Source organism: Perca fluviatilis, chromosome 4, assembly GCF_010015445.1.
Source record: "Perca fluviatilis chromosome 4, GENO_Pfluv_1.0, whole genome shotgun sequence".
Taxonomy (NCBI): Eukaryota; Metazoa; Chordata; class Actinopteri; order Perciformes; family Percidae; genus Perca; species Perca fluviatilis.
The window spans coordinates 4,793,200-4,809,764 of NC_053115.1; the positions used below are offsets into that span (position 1 = coordinate 4,793,200).

General features: G+C 42.0%; 2 protein-coding genes across 3 annotated transcripts in view; one reads left to right on the forward strand and one right to left on the reverse strand.

The window, feature by feature from the left end:
• The first annotated feature begins 381 nt into the window (after nt 1-381).
• ppp1r3db (protein phosphatase 1, regulatory subunit 3Db) lies at nt 382-4,061 on the forward strand. The gene is made up of 3 exons (XM_039796711.1): nt 382-614; nt 2,690-2,859; nt 3,021-4,061. Exon 3 carries the CDS (start codon nt 3,041-3,043, stop codon nt 3,935-3,937), a length of 897 nt encoding a protein of 298 aa, XP_039652645.1. The 5' UTR covers nt 382-614; nt 2,690-2,859; nt 3,021-3,040; the 3' UTR covers nt 3,938-4,061.
• Nucleotides 4,062-9,351: 5,290 nt separating this feature from the next.
• Nucleotides 9,352-16,565, reverse strand: part of phactr3b (phosphatase and actin regulator 3b) — a 63,746-nt gene continuing 56,532 nt past the window's right edge. For both annotated transcript variants that reach the window (XM_039798511.1, XM_039798513.1), the window contains exons 9-13: nt 16,279-16,334; nt 12,445-12,506; nt 12,084-12,224; nt 10,380-10,456; nt 9,352-9,891 (exon numbers count right to left, since the gene is read on the reverse strand). In XM_039798511.1, coding sequence (XP_039654445.1) covers nt 9,876-9,891; nt 10,380-10,456; nt 12,084-12,224; nt 12,445-12,506; nt 16,279-16,334 — 352 coding nt within the window. In that variant the 3' untranslated portion in view covers nt 9,352-9,875. The remainder of the gene's footprint in view (nt 9,892-10,379; nt 10,457-12,083; nt 12,225-12,444; nt 12,507-16,278; nt 16,335-16,565) is intronic.

The window sequence follows — 16,565 nt, forward strand, 5'->3', positions numbered from 1 at the left end:
TGCTGTCATCTCTGTTATACATTGATTGCTGTTGACAGTTCAGGACTTGTTGAATGAGCTCCCTTCTACCACTGTTTCAATATCAACAACTTTCACAATGCTTTAACATTCATCTCTTTTGAGATTATTCCAATTCAGAATGACTCGATGAGGTCACTCTCTACTCTAGTCATGCAGAGCAGTGGAAACACTGTGGCTGCGGTGTCATGATTTTTTTTTTTTAGGAACTTATAATCAATTCAAATATTCCTATTGGTACATGAATAATGACTTTTGGTGAACCAGCAGATGGCATTAAATCTTAACTTCCCACAAAACAGCTTTTACTCTGAAATACAGTATTTGAAAAGGAGGTCAGAAGACTTTTACTCACCTAAATACTATATATTTACATAACCCTTGTTTTCATAGTCTAACCCTACATTTCAAAATCTATAATGATATGCATGGATTGACAACCTGAACTATGCTCAATGTGCTAACTAATTGTGCAACCCTTTTTCTGCACTAGTCAGCTCTTCACACACACACACAGTAGATCTATCTATCTTTTTATTTATTTTGTTGCAGGACAAGAATGGACCAGAATCCGATTGCAGTGAAAACCCATTGAGGTGGGTGCTTTATTTTTCTTGGTACAGCAGAGTAAGGAGTGCAGCGGTGTAGCTCCCTAATGGTGCGGGTGGTGTGCAGGGTTGGGTCAGGTCTTGGGGAATTCAGCTGGGTTGGCGAGGTGCAGCAGAGGGGATCACCAGATTAGAGTAAAGTTGTGCAAGGAGGGGGACAGGAGACCTCAAGTTCTGCTCCAGTCTCCCTTGGCTTCAATTTACAGGCTTTCTGGGCGCAGGAAATAGAGCCGCGGTTAGCTTCAGTGGCAAACACAGACTCACTGGCCTTGGTCGGCGTGGCTCCTTTTGTCCTGGCCTGACGAGGGCAAACGAGAGGCAGCTGGAGGCGGTGATTAGGTGATTAGTGGCTGCCAGCCGTGCCTTGTTGTAGACTGGCTTCTTAGCCACGTGCTTGTTTTGACAAACACAATAGGAGATCTTTGAAGGTGTGTACCTGGCATGGCAACGATTCAGGGGCTATATATATATATATATATATATATATATATATATATATATTAATATATAGACTTACATGTTTTGGGCTTTAGCAGAAAGGGGGGAGGGACTGAGAAGTTGTCGATGTTCAAATTCTTTGGCTAAGTCCTGGATCTTCACAATCCTACCTACGGCACCTTTAATATCAAAAGGTTATGCACTAAAGCTTAAATCCAACCGTTAGACCTTTTTTGTCTAGATACATCAAAAGTACATTGATATTGATTTAAACAGCTTAAGACACATGTTTTTATTTGTAGAAGTTGTGTCAAGTTGTGTCCCCAAGGAGACAAAATGGTACATCTCACACTATATTCATCTTACATTTTAATGCAAAACACTCCAACATGATCATACAGTGACACATTGTCATTAAAACAGTTACATTTCAAAGAGGTAGTGGCTTGTTGTCTTGTTCTTGTTTTTCTTGGCATTCTGTAAATCTAAATAGTTCATTAGTAAGTCGGACAGTATAGGTGTAGGGTGTTGAACTATAAAGAAGCAAGAAAGGCATCAAAAGAGAACAGAGGCACAACCCACTACCTATAAATACTCTACACCTCCCATCCCCAGTTAAGGTCTCATGTTATATGTCAAGGGCTGAGCTCCAAGGGTAGGAGCCACACATTACTTTTTGGTCTTCGGCTCGAGTTTTCATTCCAGTTCCAATTCCTTTATCTGCTGCCTGTGGCTTGCAATAGCATCATTATGTTTTGCTTATTTTGTTCATCTTTAGCTTTATTTTTATTTCGAAAAAAAAAAAAAAACAATATATAAAAACAAGTGCGTAGCAACACGCCGAAAAGAAAAACAATATCTTTGAAGTGTTACAAATAATATGTTCAATCTGTCCGAAAAGGAGCGGGATGAAGCCGAAGGTTGTCATTTTTCCTGCCCCTCATTTGTTAAACACTATTATTATGTTATTATTCCAGCACTAGTTTTTTTACTTTTGCATTGCACTATTGTACATCTGTTTTACAATCCTCATAGAACTGTTGTTTGTACATGTAGACTACATGCAAAAGTACTTTGAACCATTTTGACCGTGTAGTTTTTTTTAGTAATCCAAAGTCAAAATCCCTTTCAGGGAACAAGAATAAGCCTTTTCATCTAACTTTGGTATGCGATGAAAAGCATTTATATCATTAAATAATATGTTTGGACTAAGTACTTCTTAAACTACATGCACAAGTACTATGAAACACTTTTACTGTGTAGTTTGTGAGTAATCCAGTGTCCATATCCCTTCCAGCAAAGAAGAACAAGCCTTTTCGTCTAACTTTGATGTGAATATAAAAAAAAGGCATTTTGTCCATATGTTTGTGTCTAAATGTTTACATGTATGTATGGGTATGCCTTTGTATGTGTATGTATATACACTTTTTATACACAAACTTATAACTGTACATATAAGTCGAGTGTTTACGTGTACCTTGTTCAGCTCCGTTGTCCTTATTTTTAGCTGTATGTCTATTTCTGTGTACAGTATGTAGGCTACATTGAGAGCAACAAAAAGCCAGTCGAATTCCCCGTGTGTGCTCACGCTAACTTTATTAAAGCTGATTCTGATTCTGCTCTAGATGTTGTGTTTAGTGTGCTGTGGAGTGTTACTGGTATTCGCTGGCAGAGGCAGGCTGTCTGTCATCTGGTGGCAGTTGGGTTCGTAGCAACTGTGCTTCCTGACAGTGAACAAGGTCAGTGCAAGAGGCAGCGGCTCCACAACAGAACACGAGAAGTCTCTGCTGGAAAGGTTTGGTCCTTCTTGAACACGTTTAGCATGTAGCTTCATGTGCATTGTTTTAGATTTTAGACATTTGAATGAATGGCTTGTCAAATAATTGCAGGATATTTGCATGTGCAGTTTAAAGGCTTAACTGTTAAGGTTATGCACTGACTGGTTTGTTTCTCAAGGTGTGTTTGATGTGACAAACATGGCCGGTTCTGGTGAAAAGAGTGGGACCCAGCCTCAGTTCATCAGTGGTTCCAGTAATGTGTGCACCACTAGAAACACCACCATTCGTCTTCGGGACATTTATGATCCCAAACCTCAACCTCCCAAAGCCCCAGTCCGGATACGCCCTCCAGGTCCAAGAGCTCCCTCAGTAAAGGAACTCAATTTAAAGCACAGCTTTCCCAGTGATCCTCAAACCAAGACAATCATGAGGAAGCGAGCTCAGTCTCTCCCTTCGTCTGCAGACAGGAAAAGGGAACTTCGGAGTCTGCAGGTACGCTTTGTGGACTCATTGGGCCTCGAGTTAGAGGATGTTAAGGTCTTCAAAGCTCAAGAGCACCCCATGATACCTCAGCATGTTATGTTCAGACTACTGATGAGCTCTGAGCTGGCTTTCGGGAGGTCTTTGGAGCTGTCCCTGCCTTACTTCAAACCTTGCTTCCCTGAAAATATGGGGGCTCAAACAGACTTCATGAAGCGTCTCTGCGCTCAGAGCGTGTGTCTGGAGCAGGTCCTGTGTTCAGAGCAGGGGATAACAGGCACTACACAAGTACTCAATTTAGCTTATGAGAAAGAAGTCACAGTGCACTACTCTTTCACCAACTGGAAAACACACACGGAAACAACAGCATCCTGGGTGTCCACTGGGAACCGTGGGGAGTGTGACGCTCCAGAAACAGATATCTTCAGATTTCGTCTACCTGTCCCACCCTTCATTCTGCAGCCAGGAGCCATTTTAGAATTTGCCATCTGCTACCATGTAAAAGGATGTGATTATTGGGACAACTACAATGGACGTAATTACAAACTGTCATGTCACAGTTATAAGGTGACAGTGCCCAGGGAGTGCGAGGACAGCATGCTGCATTTTACCTGAGTGTCCACACGAGCGAGCTGTAACCCCTGCATGCACATATGGGTGACAAGAAAGCAAAATTAATTTTACTTTAAAGGGGTGATAGAATGATTATATAGGGTATTTCACACTGTTCCTTAAGGTCTCCTAATAGGGTATGTAACATTGGTTGGGCTGAAAATGGCCTGGTTGCTATTCTAATGCTACCCTGTGTTTTGGCCCTATTTGGAAGGAGAGCTTTTCTTCCAAATACGGTATGCTCATGAATATTTAGATGAGCTGTGCGCTGATTGGTTGAGTGAACCACATACACATACAGTGGAGAGAGACAGCAGGTCTCATATTTCAGACACTGCAATGTTATACACTGTTTGTCTGCTATTTCATTACTAAATTCACTTCTGAGACTTTTTTATGCGAGAAATCAACTATGTAAAGTGCAAATATGGGCCGTTTTACAAAAATTGATGGCTAATTTCCAATTTTGTAAGACGGTGTCGGACTTCAGGAGCTCCACACAGTCTGACAAGACAGCGGCAGCCCGCGGCGCTCCACACCCAGGGCAAAGTCACCGTTTCTGGGTTACTGGACTACCAAATGCCTGCGGGGCTGCCGGCGCTGCCGGGGCTCCCGTGCGGGGCTGACAAGAAGGAGCTGGTTGAGTCATGAACACGCATTGTGGAAGCAGCCTATGATTTAACGCTGCTGCAGTGATGGCTCAACCAGCTCCTTCTTGTTGGTAATTGGCTGGAACACGGTTTGTTATGGTTCGTCGTGCAGGTTGGCGCAGTTTTTTTGTTTGTGGAGCCTTGGCTGTCTACAGGTCCGTCACATCACTTAGAGCACCTTTAATACAGAGTACTACAGTGGTTTGTACCAAATGTGTCGAAGAGAAGAGGCAGTTATAGAGAGTCATAAATTGACATTGTGAAATTTGAGACATTCATTCTCAAAATAGGTAATTCTAAAAGTCAATCAAATTAGGCAGTTTTGGTATTTCTAACTTTGGTGTTAAAAAAAGACATCTGCAAGAAAATACACAACGGTTCTTCATAAAGCTAATGTTCTTCATTACAATTATATGTCTTTGTCTGCTGTACACCTGACTGTCTTATAGGCTATATTAGCACTTAACCCTAACCTTAACCCTGACCCTAACCCTAACCATAACAATTGCCTAATCCTAGTGCCTTCCAGGCAGCGCTGCCTGGAAGGAGACGTTGGGGGCAAAAAATACAGATAAACCTATACCTATATTAGCCCTCCTACACAATCTGGACTGTGGTCATAACATCTACATCTTATTGATTGATATAATACATCGGTATAGGTACAGCGAAACCTCCACATCTGGTTAGCTTCACCACACATCTGTAGTTCATCCTTAAAGTGGTATGCCATCAGTGTAGTAATGCACTTCCACAAAGTTGGGGGATTCACAAGAGAGAGATTAAAGAAAAGAAGGGTCCAAATCAAGCAGCAGAGGCCGAGATAGCCTGACTCTTGTAGTCCCTCATATGGGTCTACTTTCAAAAACACTGGACGCTACATTTCCCACAATGCAGCTCAAAAGCACACCACCCCCCGCACCTCTAGTTTATAACATTGGCTTTGTGATTACATGTTTTAGGTGAGATAACCCCTTTTTAAAAAATCCAGTCAGGTTCAAGTCCTGCAGGGATTCCTGTTCTCCTTTTATTTCAATGAAATCCATGTCACCTTTAAGAATCTGCTCTGCTTTGCACTTTCGCAAATCTGGTGACCCAATTTAATGATTGACAGTGTGAGTTACACTAACGCTATTGTTGTATCTTAACACAGAATTTGCACAGGGCAACAAATCCATATTATTTGCTGATTTCACACAAATGGAGAGAGCTTAATGACCTGTTGGTACAACCTGAGCAGCTTGTTTGTTGTAAATGTGTACTTTCTGATACGACTAGCTGGGCTTGACCCCATTCTTCTGGAGCTTGTTTAAATTTTGGAGGATTGCAGGGAGCAGTGTTAGCTCATCTGTTGCATTGTGACCTTAGATCCCCGACAGCACTGACCTTTCACCAAAAAGTTTCCACTGATATGAGAGGCCAGATTTCAGAGAACTTTCTGGCAGGCCGCAACGATTGGCTCATAGGAGGACATTCTTGTGTCTGTATTAGTATGCCCTGCTTTAAACATGATCCCATCTATCTGAGCACCCAAAACATTACTGAGACAGTCAAGCCTTTTAAAAATAATCCATCAATCAGAGAAAACTAAAATAATGGGATTGCTTATTAAATGCTCAGTAGGTAAATATGTCATATTTGTTGAAACTGTCACTACATGACAGTAGGACATGTGGCAGATTCTCTGGGGGGGGGGAAATCCTGTTCCTCTGCCTCCTCCCAGTGCTACCAATGCCATCTGCAAGTTTCCACCGCGCCCAAACTAAAACAACTAAACAGAGATGAGGAGTCTCTAACGCTGTGTCCAGACAGAGGGGTCCGTCCCCTTCCGGTGAACCCCATTAGATCTTATTTTGTAAAAAATGTGTACGGTGGTGAACGGAGAGAGACGAGTATTTATTTATTTTTTATCCCGTTTGAATTGAGCCATGGATTGCACATATGATGCGTGTCAATTTAAAAGATCATTTTGCAAGTGAAAAAAGTCAACTAAACGTCATTTTTTTTCTGATAACATCAATTATTTAGTAACAATAGTAACACAGACCAATACAGTATTTTCAAGAATGATTTGTTGAGAAACAAAGAAATGTATATTTATATTTGAAAGTCAAACTACAGTAAGTAAAGTGTAAATGTGGCTATAATTCCAATTTCTTTTTTTGGGAGGGTCGCACATTGGTCACTGAAGTGCTACTCTGCAGCAACCTCATACACTCATCAACCAGGAACGCTTATATCTGTGTGCAATTAAGAGGCAGTCAGATGTTGCAGCTATGAGACACTAGATGGGACTATTGCTCAAATGTGAGACCCTAGATGTTGTCGTAGCCAGAATGTACTCTATCAGGAGGAAAACATACCTGCATTCATAAGCTAAATCAAAAGTAAAGGTTTGTACTCGTAATAACGTGTAAAAAAAATTATTTAGCAGGTAAATTAAATCAAAATTAAAGAACCATAACTAGTCGCACTACCTAAAGAAAATGTGCATTGTGTCTAAGGCTCTCAGGGGGCACTTATAACCTGGCAACTCTTTGTTGTTGTCTCTTGCACATGGCATCTGTAGCTTGTAATTATTGGATTCACAGACAATGAATTCCACTGTAGCAGCTATTAAGTGGACAAAGGCATGTGCGATGCAGTAATTTACAATCTGTAGCACAGCAACAACAAGAAAGTGTCTTGGTGCTGTGAGGCTTTAGTATGTCCTCAGTACTGGAAATGAAATAATGGTTTCTCCTAAACCTTTGACAGTTAAACCAAAAAAATTAATAAAATAAAAACTCAGTTGTTCAGGGCCTGCCTGGGTTTCACTGTCTTACATGGTGCTCGTTTGTATGGATGTTCTTCACTAACATTCTTAGCTGTCATGCCAAAGTGTTGTTGGTACAGGCATCCATGCTGCCATGCTGCACTGTGCCTTTATTTGGGGCTGTCATCTTGTGCTTGTTGCCGGTAGTTATGTAAGAGGCCGCCATATAAGGAGCCAAAATGATGCTCAATGGAGACGTTTGCTCCGGGCACGGTCTAGGATTTTATGTAAAAATTGATGCATCTTTATGGGTCCCGGTGAACACCATTATGGCCTGTGTGTTTTGGAATAAAAGAACTGTGTAATGTCTGTTCAGTTGGCCTCAAGCGAATGACTGATTTCCTCATGTGATTATTACTTTTTGTAACAACATTGTGTTAATAGAAAGCTAATGTGTGGTTCAAAAATAACAGTTCTGGAAGCTCAGCGCTCACTGTTGAGTAACAAGTGACGTTGTGTATTGTTCTTATGCAACGCAGTTAAAATGTCTTCCAGGAAATATAATGGAAAAAAGGAAATGGTCCAAAATATGACGTGGTTTTATTATCCAAACCCTACTTTTGGACCAGAATGTCATCACACTTACAGTTGGCTAGAAACTGCTGAACATATGTTCAGCGTGTGTGTGTGTGTGTTACCCTTGGCCTTCACCTATCTGGGGGACACCCGGAAGCCAGGATATCCCCCTCACGCTCATGCGAGCATCCCTTGGTCCTCCCACACAGCTCCACAGGTTACCGGGCTGTTCTGGACCCGACTGGCCACTATCATCTCTCGTCCGGTAGCTGCTCGTTTCATTACTCCAGACAGCGAGTGGTCTCGGGAGTACAGTGTCATTTTAACCCGTGCTGCCATATGTTCCTCTGCTGGTGCCAGGGCGGAGGCTGTGACTCACATAACGTGCATGTTGATGTCAGAAAATAAGACAATCAAAACGTGCCTGTCGGAGACGCTAACGTGCCAGGGTTGCTTCTATTTTTACCACATTTTAATATCAGGTAGGCTTACTTTTAGTGGCCTCACGTGCACCTACAGTATGTATCAATTTAACGTGTTTGCCTGGGAATAACGAGGCCAGGGATACATTAAGTTAGAGCTGGGCAATATATCAATATTATATCGATATTGTGATATGAGACTAAATATCGTCTTAGATTTTGGATATCGTAATATCGTGATATGACATAAGTGTTGTCTTTTCCTGGTTTTAAAGGCTGCATTACAGTAAAGTGATGTCATTTTCTGAATTTACCAGACTGTTGTAACTGTTCTGTTATTTACCTTTACCCACTTAGTCATTACATCCACATTACTGATGATGATTCATCAAAAATCTCATTGTGTAAATATTTTGTGAAAGCACCAATAGTCAACACTACAATATCGTTGCGGTATCGATATCGAGGTATTTGCTCAAAAATATGGTGATATTTGATTTTCTCCATATCGCCCAGCCCTACATTAAGTGTGACGCCACATCACAGTGAGTCAGGAGCAATACTCATTCCGGTTTCTCTGCCAGTGTGATGCAGCAGCACAAAGACTTATTAGATCAACAACTCACTCCAAATTGAACAAATGCAGTCAGGTAGACTTGTTGTCATGAGGGGATTTAACCTGCTTAATGCAATACAAATGATGCCTGTCCTCATTTGTCAGAGAACACACAGCACGGTGAGGCGAAAACAGGTCACCGCCTGCACTCGTGAACCAAATTGCTGCTTGATCTGATGCAACGAGGTGAACTTCACTACAATTTTATTATCTGCTTACTAAAGCACGAACACGATTATATAAACCTGAAGGGATTGCAACCCGTTTGTGATGCGTAGTTAGCGATCACCACCTTAATTCTGACCTTTGCAAGAACATTTTTAAACATTTCTGTTATGCTGTGGTATTAAAAAGGTGATTAAAAGAAAAAAATCATGCTATACAGAAGACAACCAAAGTTTGTTACAAATTGAAAACCTGTATTGTGCAGACAATAAATAGTGCTTACAAAGGATTCTTTTGTCTTTTACACAGACAAGGTTTCTGTTAACACTGTTGATATGAAACGCATCATCAACTGAATCGGTGAGACTCAGACACAGCTCGGGGATGTGACTACTGATACTGGACTGGGACTGGTCGACTCGGTCACATGCATTTTCCCCCCGCGCGGCATCAAAAAGGACGTCTTTCAAAAGAGTCTGTTTACAAAAGAAAGTCTCCGCTTGGCTATGGCGAATACGTGATTCTTCCCACTCCTCTGACGAGGTGAAGTGAAGTTCCTCTGAGCAGAAGTGGAGCTTGCTGCGCGCGTCCTCGTCTGCCAGCAGCTCCATTTCTAGAGACATAGTCTCCAAGGTTCACTGAACCCAAATACCAGGACACCCACTAACTGTGGGCCAGGGCGCTGGAAGACTTGGTGCAAGGTCTTCCCGGACAGAACCAGATATCGGCAACTCTTCACAGTTAAAAAAAAAGCTCGCTATGGCCGGTGGAACCTGCAAGGGGAAAGAGTGGGGAAAGTGTGAGCATGGGCTAAAAAATTCACATACTCGGGTTTCATCAATCAAAAGTCCTATTATTAGCCCAATGTACAAAAGCAGCCAATGGCCTCTCCTCAAAAATGGGGTCTTGCGTGAGCTCAGTCCCCAGCAAATTCAGTTTTTAGCGTTTGTGCTTTTTTCTTTAGCAACAGACAGTAAGCAAAACGTAAGCTAAATATACACGGACATTCATTATAATGGAGAGGTGGTGCAAAGGGTGCAATGCTCTCATCTCTAGGGGCCTTGCTGCAGCTAAATTTAAGCCCTTACTCTGCAGGGTGTGCACTCATTGATGTGAAACTGTTGGCTAATGCACCTTTGGGTCTTTTTCTCACAATGTCACACTGACCCTCTCAGACATCACCAACTAACAATAGAGCAGACAAAAAAGAAAAAGAAAAGAGCAAAACGAAAAGTAGAGAATAATGCGCGTTCAAACTGACCTCGTCAGATGCTTGCTCGAAGAATGAACTTCCATCTCAGTACTTTTGAACTCGTTCAGCTCCTTCCGTATAGCTGCCTGCGGGACAAGAAAACGACATCCAAGCGTAAGCCCAGGTGTGTCGCTTCATACATTCACACAGGCGCTCAGGTGCCTACGCTCAAATGAGATGAGAGGTTATGAAAAAGGAGAATGGAACATCTGTTGTTTATGTGCAGATTAGCTTAACTGGGTTTTATGCCACGGGGGGTGATGATGATGTCAAGCACTGCAAATATTAAATTATGTGGCAACCAAGAGGTTAGATTAGAAATATTAATTGTGAGAGACAGGGTTTCTGCAGGGTTCCCCAAGTTTTTTTTTTTTTATAAATACTACATAGATTTACTATCCGCTTCATGATCATTCCAGCAATGGGTGATGAAAACTCAGAGGGGCCAATATGGCCTAGAATGTTTAAATTATTATATTAACTTTTTTCCCCCAGTTCTTCTCAGCAGTGTTTACAAATAATTCCTAATGATATAATCAATTAAATGAATGCAACCTGGACCCGCATACGTGTTATGAATACCGTATTGGTCCGAATATAAGACGACCCTGATTATAAGACGCAAATCAAACATGTAGCTCGACTTGAACGGCCTTCTGTTGACTGAAAGAACTCAGTCTGTAGGGACTTGGGTTGGGAACCGGAGGGTCGCCGGTTCAAGTCCCAGTACGGACCAAAGTACAGAGTGTGGATTGGTAGCTGGAGAGATGCCAGTTCACCTCCGGGGCACTGCCAGGTGCTCTTGAGCAAGGCACCGTACCCCAACCGCTCAGGGCGCTGGTCCAGCACTGGCAGCCCACTCACTCTGACATCTCTCCATTTGTGCATGAATAGGTCCTGAGCATGTCTGTGTGTATTTCAGGCCTGTGTGTGTAGTGATTTCTAACAAACTGTAATTTTAATTTCCCCACTGGGGATCAATAAACAGTATAAATTATACAAAAATTCTGTTCACGAGTTCCATTTTCCACTTTCTCTCAGCCTACTGCATTGAACGCTCCACCTACGTAAACACCTTCCCGTAATCAACGGCGGCGCCATTACGTCGGCCAGCGTAGGGTTCGGTTCGGCAGAAACCGAACACCGTCAAAAAGCCCAATATTCGGCCGAAGTCGAATCCTGGATTCGGTGCATCCCTGCTTCCTGCGGCACACTCCTTCGGTTGAGAGGTGTGTAATGTCTCCTTACAGCCCACAATCGGATACAAAAAAACCTTTCAGACTTTTGTAAAACTTTTGAGTACTTTCTAATGCCTTTGTGAGGGAATTCAATACTTTAAGACTTTTCAAGTCCTGCAGAAACCCTGAAGAGAGGCTGACACAGGTCTGTTTCACAAATAAAAGTCAGAATATGGACACTGAATGAACACGTTGTACTACTTTTATTACCTAAAAGGCCGGTAATTTTATTTTATTTTTTTAGATTTTTTTGGGGCTTTTCCGTCTTTAATTTGACAAGCTAGGTGAGAAAGGGGAGAGAGAGAGGGGGGGAAGACATGCAGGAAATCGTCACAGGTCAGATTAGAACCCTGGACCTCTGCATCGAGGCATAAACCTCTCAGTATATGCGCGCTTGCTCTACCCACTGAGCCAACCCGGCCACAAAAGGCCAGTATTTTTGTCCTAAAAACACCAGAGACTGTTTGTTAGCTACCTTGTCAGCAGCGGACAGTCTGGTCCAGGGCTTGTCAGCTCTCCTGTCGTAGTCCTGAGCTTTGGCCACTTCCACATAGTCACTAAAACGAATGAGGATCTTTCTGTCCCGCAGCTCGTCCACTGTCGGCCGCTGGTTCAGCTGGAAAATGAAGGGAAATGTCAGCTCTCACCTGCTTATCAAGGCATTCAATCACCAAAGAGATTGGCGAAAGGAACTAAATATTTTTTTTAAAAACACAGCAGGTTGGGTTGGGCTTTGACTGGATAACAGCCCCTGTGAGGGGCTGGTGTGTTGCCCAAATGTGGGATTAAAGTGAAGAAACTTTAGGAAAACTGCTCAGCTCACTGCAGCCGCCTACCTTTCTGTTCAGCCGCTGTTTGATTTCCCTCCTCTCCTCCTGTTCTGTCTGGTCATTTCTTTCTGTTGACACAAAAAAAAAAAAGGTTGTTATAACAAAAAATAGCAAGTCAAAATAATTGAGTTACATTGACTTTTTTTTTTTTTTTTTAGACATTTAGTCGATTTTTCAACGTTCTTGTATGATTTCTTTTCTTCAAAATGCTATACAATTGAATAAAACATCCAAATTCAATGAAAGTAGTGAACTGATCATTTATTTTGCAGAACCATCCACGTTATTTTAAATTTTTTTTGACAATGTGGTTGAAAGAATCCCACATTTTCTAATACAGAAACATTTTGAAAATGGGTCAAATTGGACCCGAGGACAACCGGAGGGTTAAGTAAATACTCGGTCACGGATTATTTGGTGGCACTGGACAGTCTGTGATTTACAGAGCCAGCGCGTGTGACCGGCCTCACGACCCAGGAGGACAGGACTCGTGAACGGACTTCGACTGTGGATCAGTGCTGGATGGGAGTTAGAGAGCGAGACGCGGGCGGATTAGAGCTCCAATAGGATTTATCTTTATTAGATACAGGAGAAAAATCTCTAGATACCAGTTCATTTGTTTTTAATATCTCTCTTTTGTCATTCAAAAAAAAAAAAAAAAAAAAAAGTTGAGCTGTTGTGAACTAGTTTGGCAGCCTAAAATGAGGCTGGCACCTGTCACCGTCTGAGTAAATTTCACTCAAAGGAACACACCAACCATTATGTATGTATGTATGTATGTATGTATGTATGTATGTATGTATGTATGTATGTATGTATGTATGTATGTATGTATGTATGTATGTATGTGTGTACACCCCTCACATTTTAGTAAATATTTCATTATATCTTTTAATGGGACAACACTGAAGAAATTACACTTTGCTACAATGTAAAGTATTAAGTGTAAAGCTTGTATAATGTGTAAATGTGCTGTCCCCACATCGTCACATACCCTTCACCATCCCTAGAGATTGGCATGGTTTTATGTCGGTTAGCCTAATAGCTGGTTTGATTTGCATTGAGAGATGATTTTATGGAAAATACCCCATGCCAATCTCTAGGTATGGTGAAGGGTATGTGATGATGTGGGGGGGCTATTTTAATTCCAAAGGCCAAGGGAACTTTATCAGGATGCATAGTATCCTGGATCCATGAAATAACTGGCCTTTCAAAATATAAATCTGCCTGCCTCTATGGGAATTTAACATAGGGGTGGACTGACTTTAGTTGCCAGCTGTTTAGACATTAATGGCTGTGTGTTGAGTTATTTTGAGGGGACAGCACATTTACACTGTTATACAAGCTTTACACTTAATACTTTACATTGTAGCAAAGTGTAATTTTTTCAGTGTTGTCCCATTAAAAGATAGAATGAAATATTTACTAAAATGTGAGATACTGTATATGCTTTTAGTTTGTGGTCAGGAGATCGGGCCAATGAATGGGTTCTGGTTTTAGGGTTGGGCTGTGTTTAGACGGAAACGATCTGAAGAGAAAAACGCAAAAGTGGCGTTGCGTTCCCACTTTTTATACCCCGTTTAGACAAGCGTTATGGGGGGGGGGGGAATCTGCGTGCATATGGTGACCCAAAAGTGTGTGAAATGCGATCCACCAAGTATGCACGCCTGCGTAGAACCTTCCTTCTACTTTTCTCCCTCTCCTCCTCCTCCTCCTCTCTCCCTCTCCTCTCCCTAGTAGCACGAAGCGAACAACAAAAGCTGACAATTTTGTCCGGACAGACGAGGAGGTGGAGTTATTGCTCCAAACAATGCACACACAGACACACACGCGGCATGCACACACACACACACACACAGACACACACAGCCACCCACACACACACAGCCACCCACACACACAGCCACACACAGCCACACACAGCCACACACACACACACACACACACACACACACACACACACACACACACACACACACACACACACACACACACACACACACACACACAGACACACACAGCCACCCACCCACACACAGCCACACACAGCCACACACAGCCACACACACACACACACACACACACACACACACACACACACACACACACACACACACACACACACACACACACACACTGTGTTTTTACCCTTTAGACGGGAATGCGATGGTGGAGCGTTTTTAAGATTTCCACTCTGGAGGGTGGTTTCACTTTTTGGCGTTTTTAAGCCCCAAAAATGCCGTCGCCGTCTAAACGAAAGGCACATCTGATAAAATATGTTGTCCTTTTCACCCGCGAGCGTATTCGTGTAAACAGGGCCTTAGTTTCCTGATTGCAAAGGGTTGTGTTTAGCTTGAACACAGAGAGACAGACAGGGTCAGCGATGAGACAGACAGCTGCTAGGAGCTCACAGGTTGGTTGGTTGGTTGGTTTGCTTATTAAGATCCCCATTAGCTTATGTCTGTCTTAAACAGAAGCTCCTCTTCCCGGGGTCTGTTATTATTAAGAATATCACATAAGCTGGAATACATCCATCCATAACATTCATACCCACAACACATCAAAAGAACAACACAAACATACATCAAAAAGGTATACAAAACATAAACGTATGTACACAACATTCATACTCACAACATAATTTGTGGTCCGTCTCAACTGGGAGACACGGCTCACTACAGATGTGGGACTTGCCTGTCCTAACTGTTCTGTAACGTCAGGACAGCGCGACTAGTGTCACAGTCTGAAGGGTTACGATCTGACACCTTCTCCTGGCAAAGCTCTTCTTCTAATTAAAAGAGGGGCACCGCTTCACCAAGGAGCTAACGTAGTATCAAGGATTCAAATCCCCATGGGGAAGATACAGGAACGTACAGCTTGGACTACAATCAACTCATTGTAGAGATTTTAAGGTTGTATGGAAATAGTAAGAGTAAAATCACAGGGATTTTTGAGGATCTGTGGTCAGAAATTAGGGCTGCACGATATGAGGAAAATATCTAATTGCGATTATTTTGACTAATGTTGCGATTGCGATATGATTCACAATATTGGAGGGAATGATACATTTTGTATCATTATTCTCATTTTCATAAAAAAAGAAAAAAATTTATTGAAGTGTGATTTTTTGCGAGGATTTGTACCAAATAAAGTTTTTGTCTGTAGGATGGGATTTTCTAATACTTCATTTTAGAATGGTTAGAAATGTTTTGCCTTTAACAAATATTGCGCGCCCCTCCCCTGCAGTTTGGATATTGCACTAGTTCATATTGCAATTTTGATGAAATTGCGATTATTTGTGCAGCTCTATCAGAAATACATAATTTGTTGGACAAAAGAAAAAATTATATTTCCTCTTGATGTCAATATCTGGATATTCTTTTTTTAAATATGTAAAATTATTTGTATTTCTGATTAATGAATCTTAATTGATTCATAAAGTCAGAAAATTGTGTTTTTTTACCCAATTACCCAAACTATTAAAATAGTTGATTATTTTCTCTCATCCGCCAATGTATTAATAGAATAATAAAACTGCATTTAATAAACAACACAACAATCATCACAGGCCTAATAACAAAATGGTGTGAACGTCTTATTTTGAGATGGTACCACATCATCACCACAGTCTACAGTCACTATAGAGGTATTAAAGACCAACTTTAAAAGGGCTTTTTTAAAACCGAGGCCTAACGTCAACATAAACTCAGATCAAGTTTTTCAAATTAAAAGGTCGGCTATAGTTTAAACAGAGACCTGTGCTCAGCGATAAACACACTCCAATCATAATCATTTTTGGCTTCGGCGATATAAACATGTCATGATGGTTGAACTACTTACGCTTTAAAATGTTCCGACTCTCCAGCTCCTCCACGGCCGGCCTCTGGCTCAGTCTCCTGCGGAAAAACACCAGAATTACGTTCTGGACCATCTTTAAGTCCTCGCGCTGCTGGGCTTTCTTTCCTCAACCCCCACCCACCCCCCAAACCCCCCTCGGCACAAAGTCTTTTCACTCCTTCCACTTCTAGTACTAGCACTTCGGATGCTTGGGCCGGTGTGCAGAGCGCCAAGATCCAGATCCGCACATCCAAAAGGCAAACACCGCGTCCCACCTCGAGTCCGAAAAG

Coding starts and splice junctions, on each gene's coding strand:
- ppp1r3db (XM_039796711.1), top strand. CDS start 3,041: ATGGCCGGTTCTGGTGAAAAGAGTGGGACCCAGCCTCAGTTCATCAGT.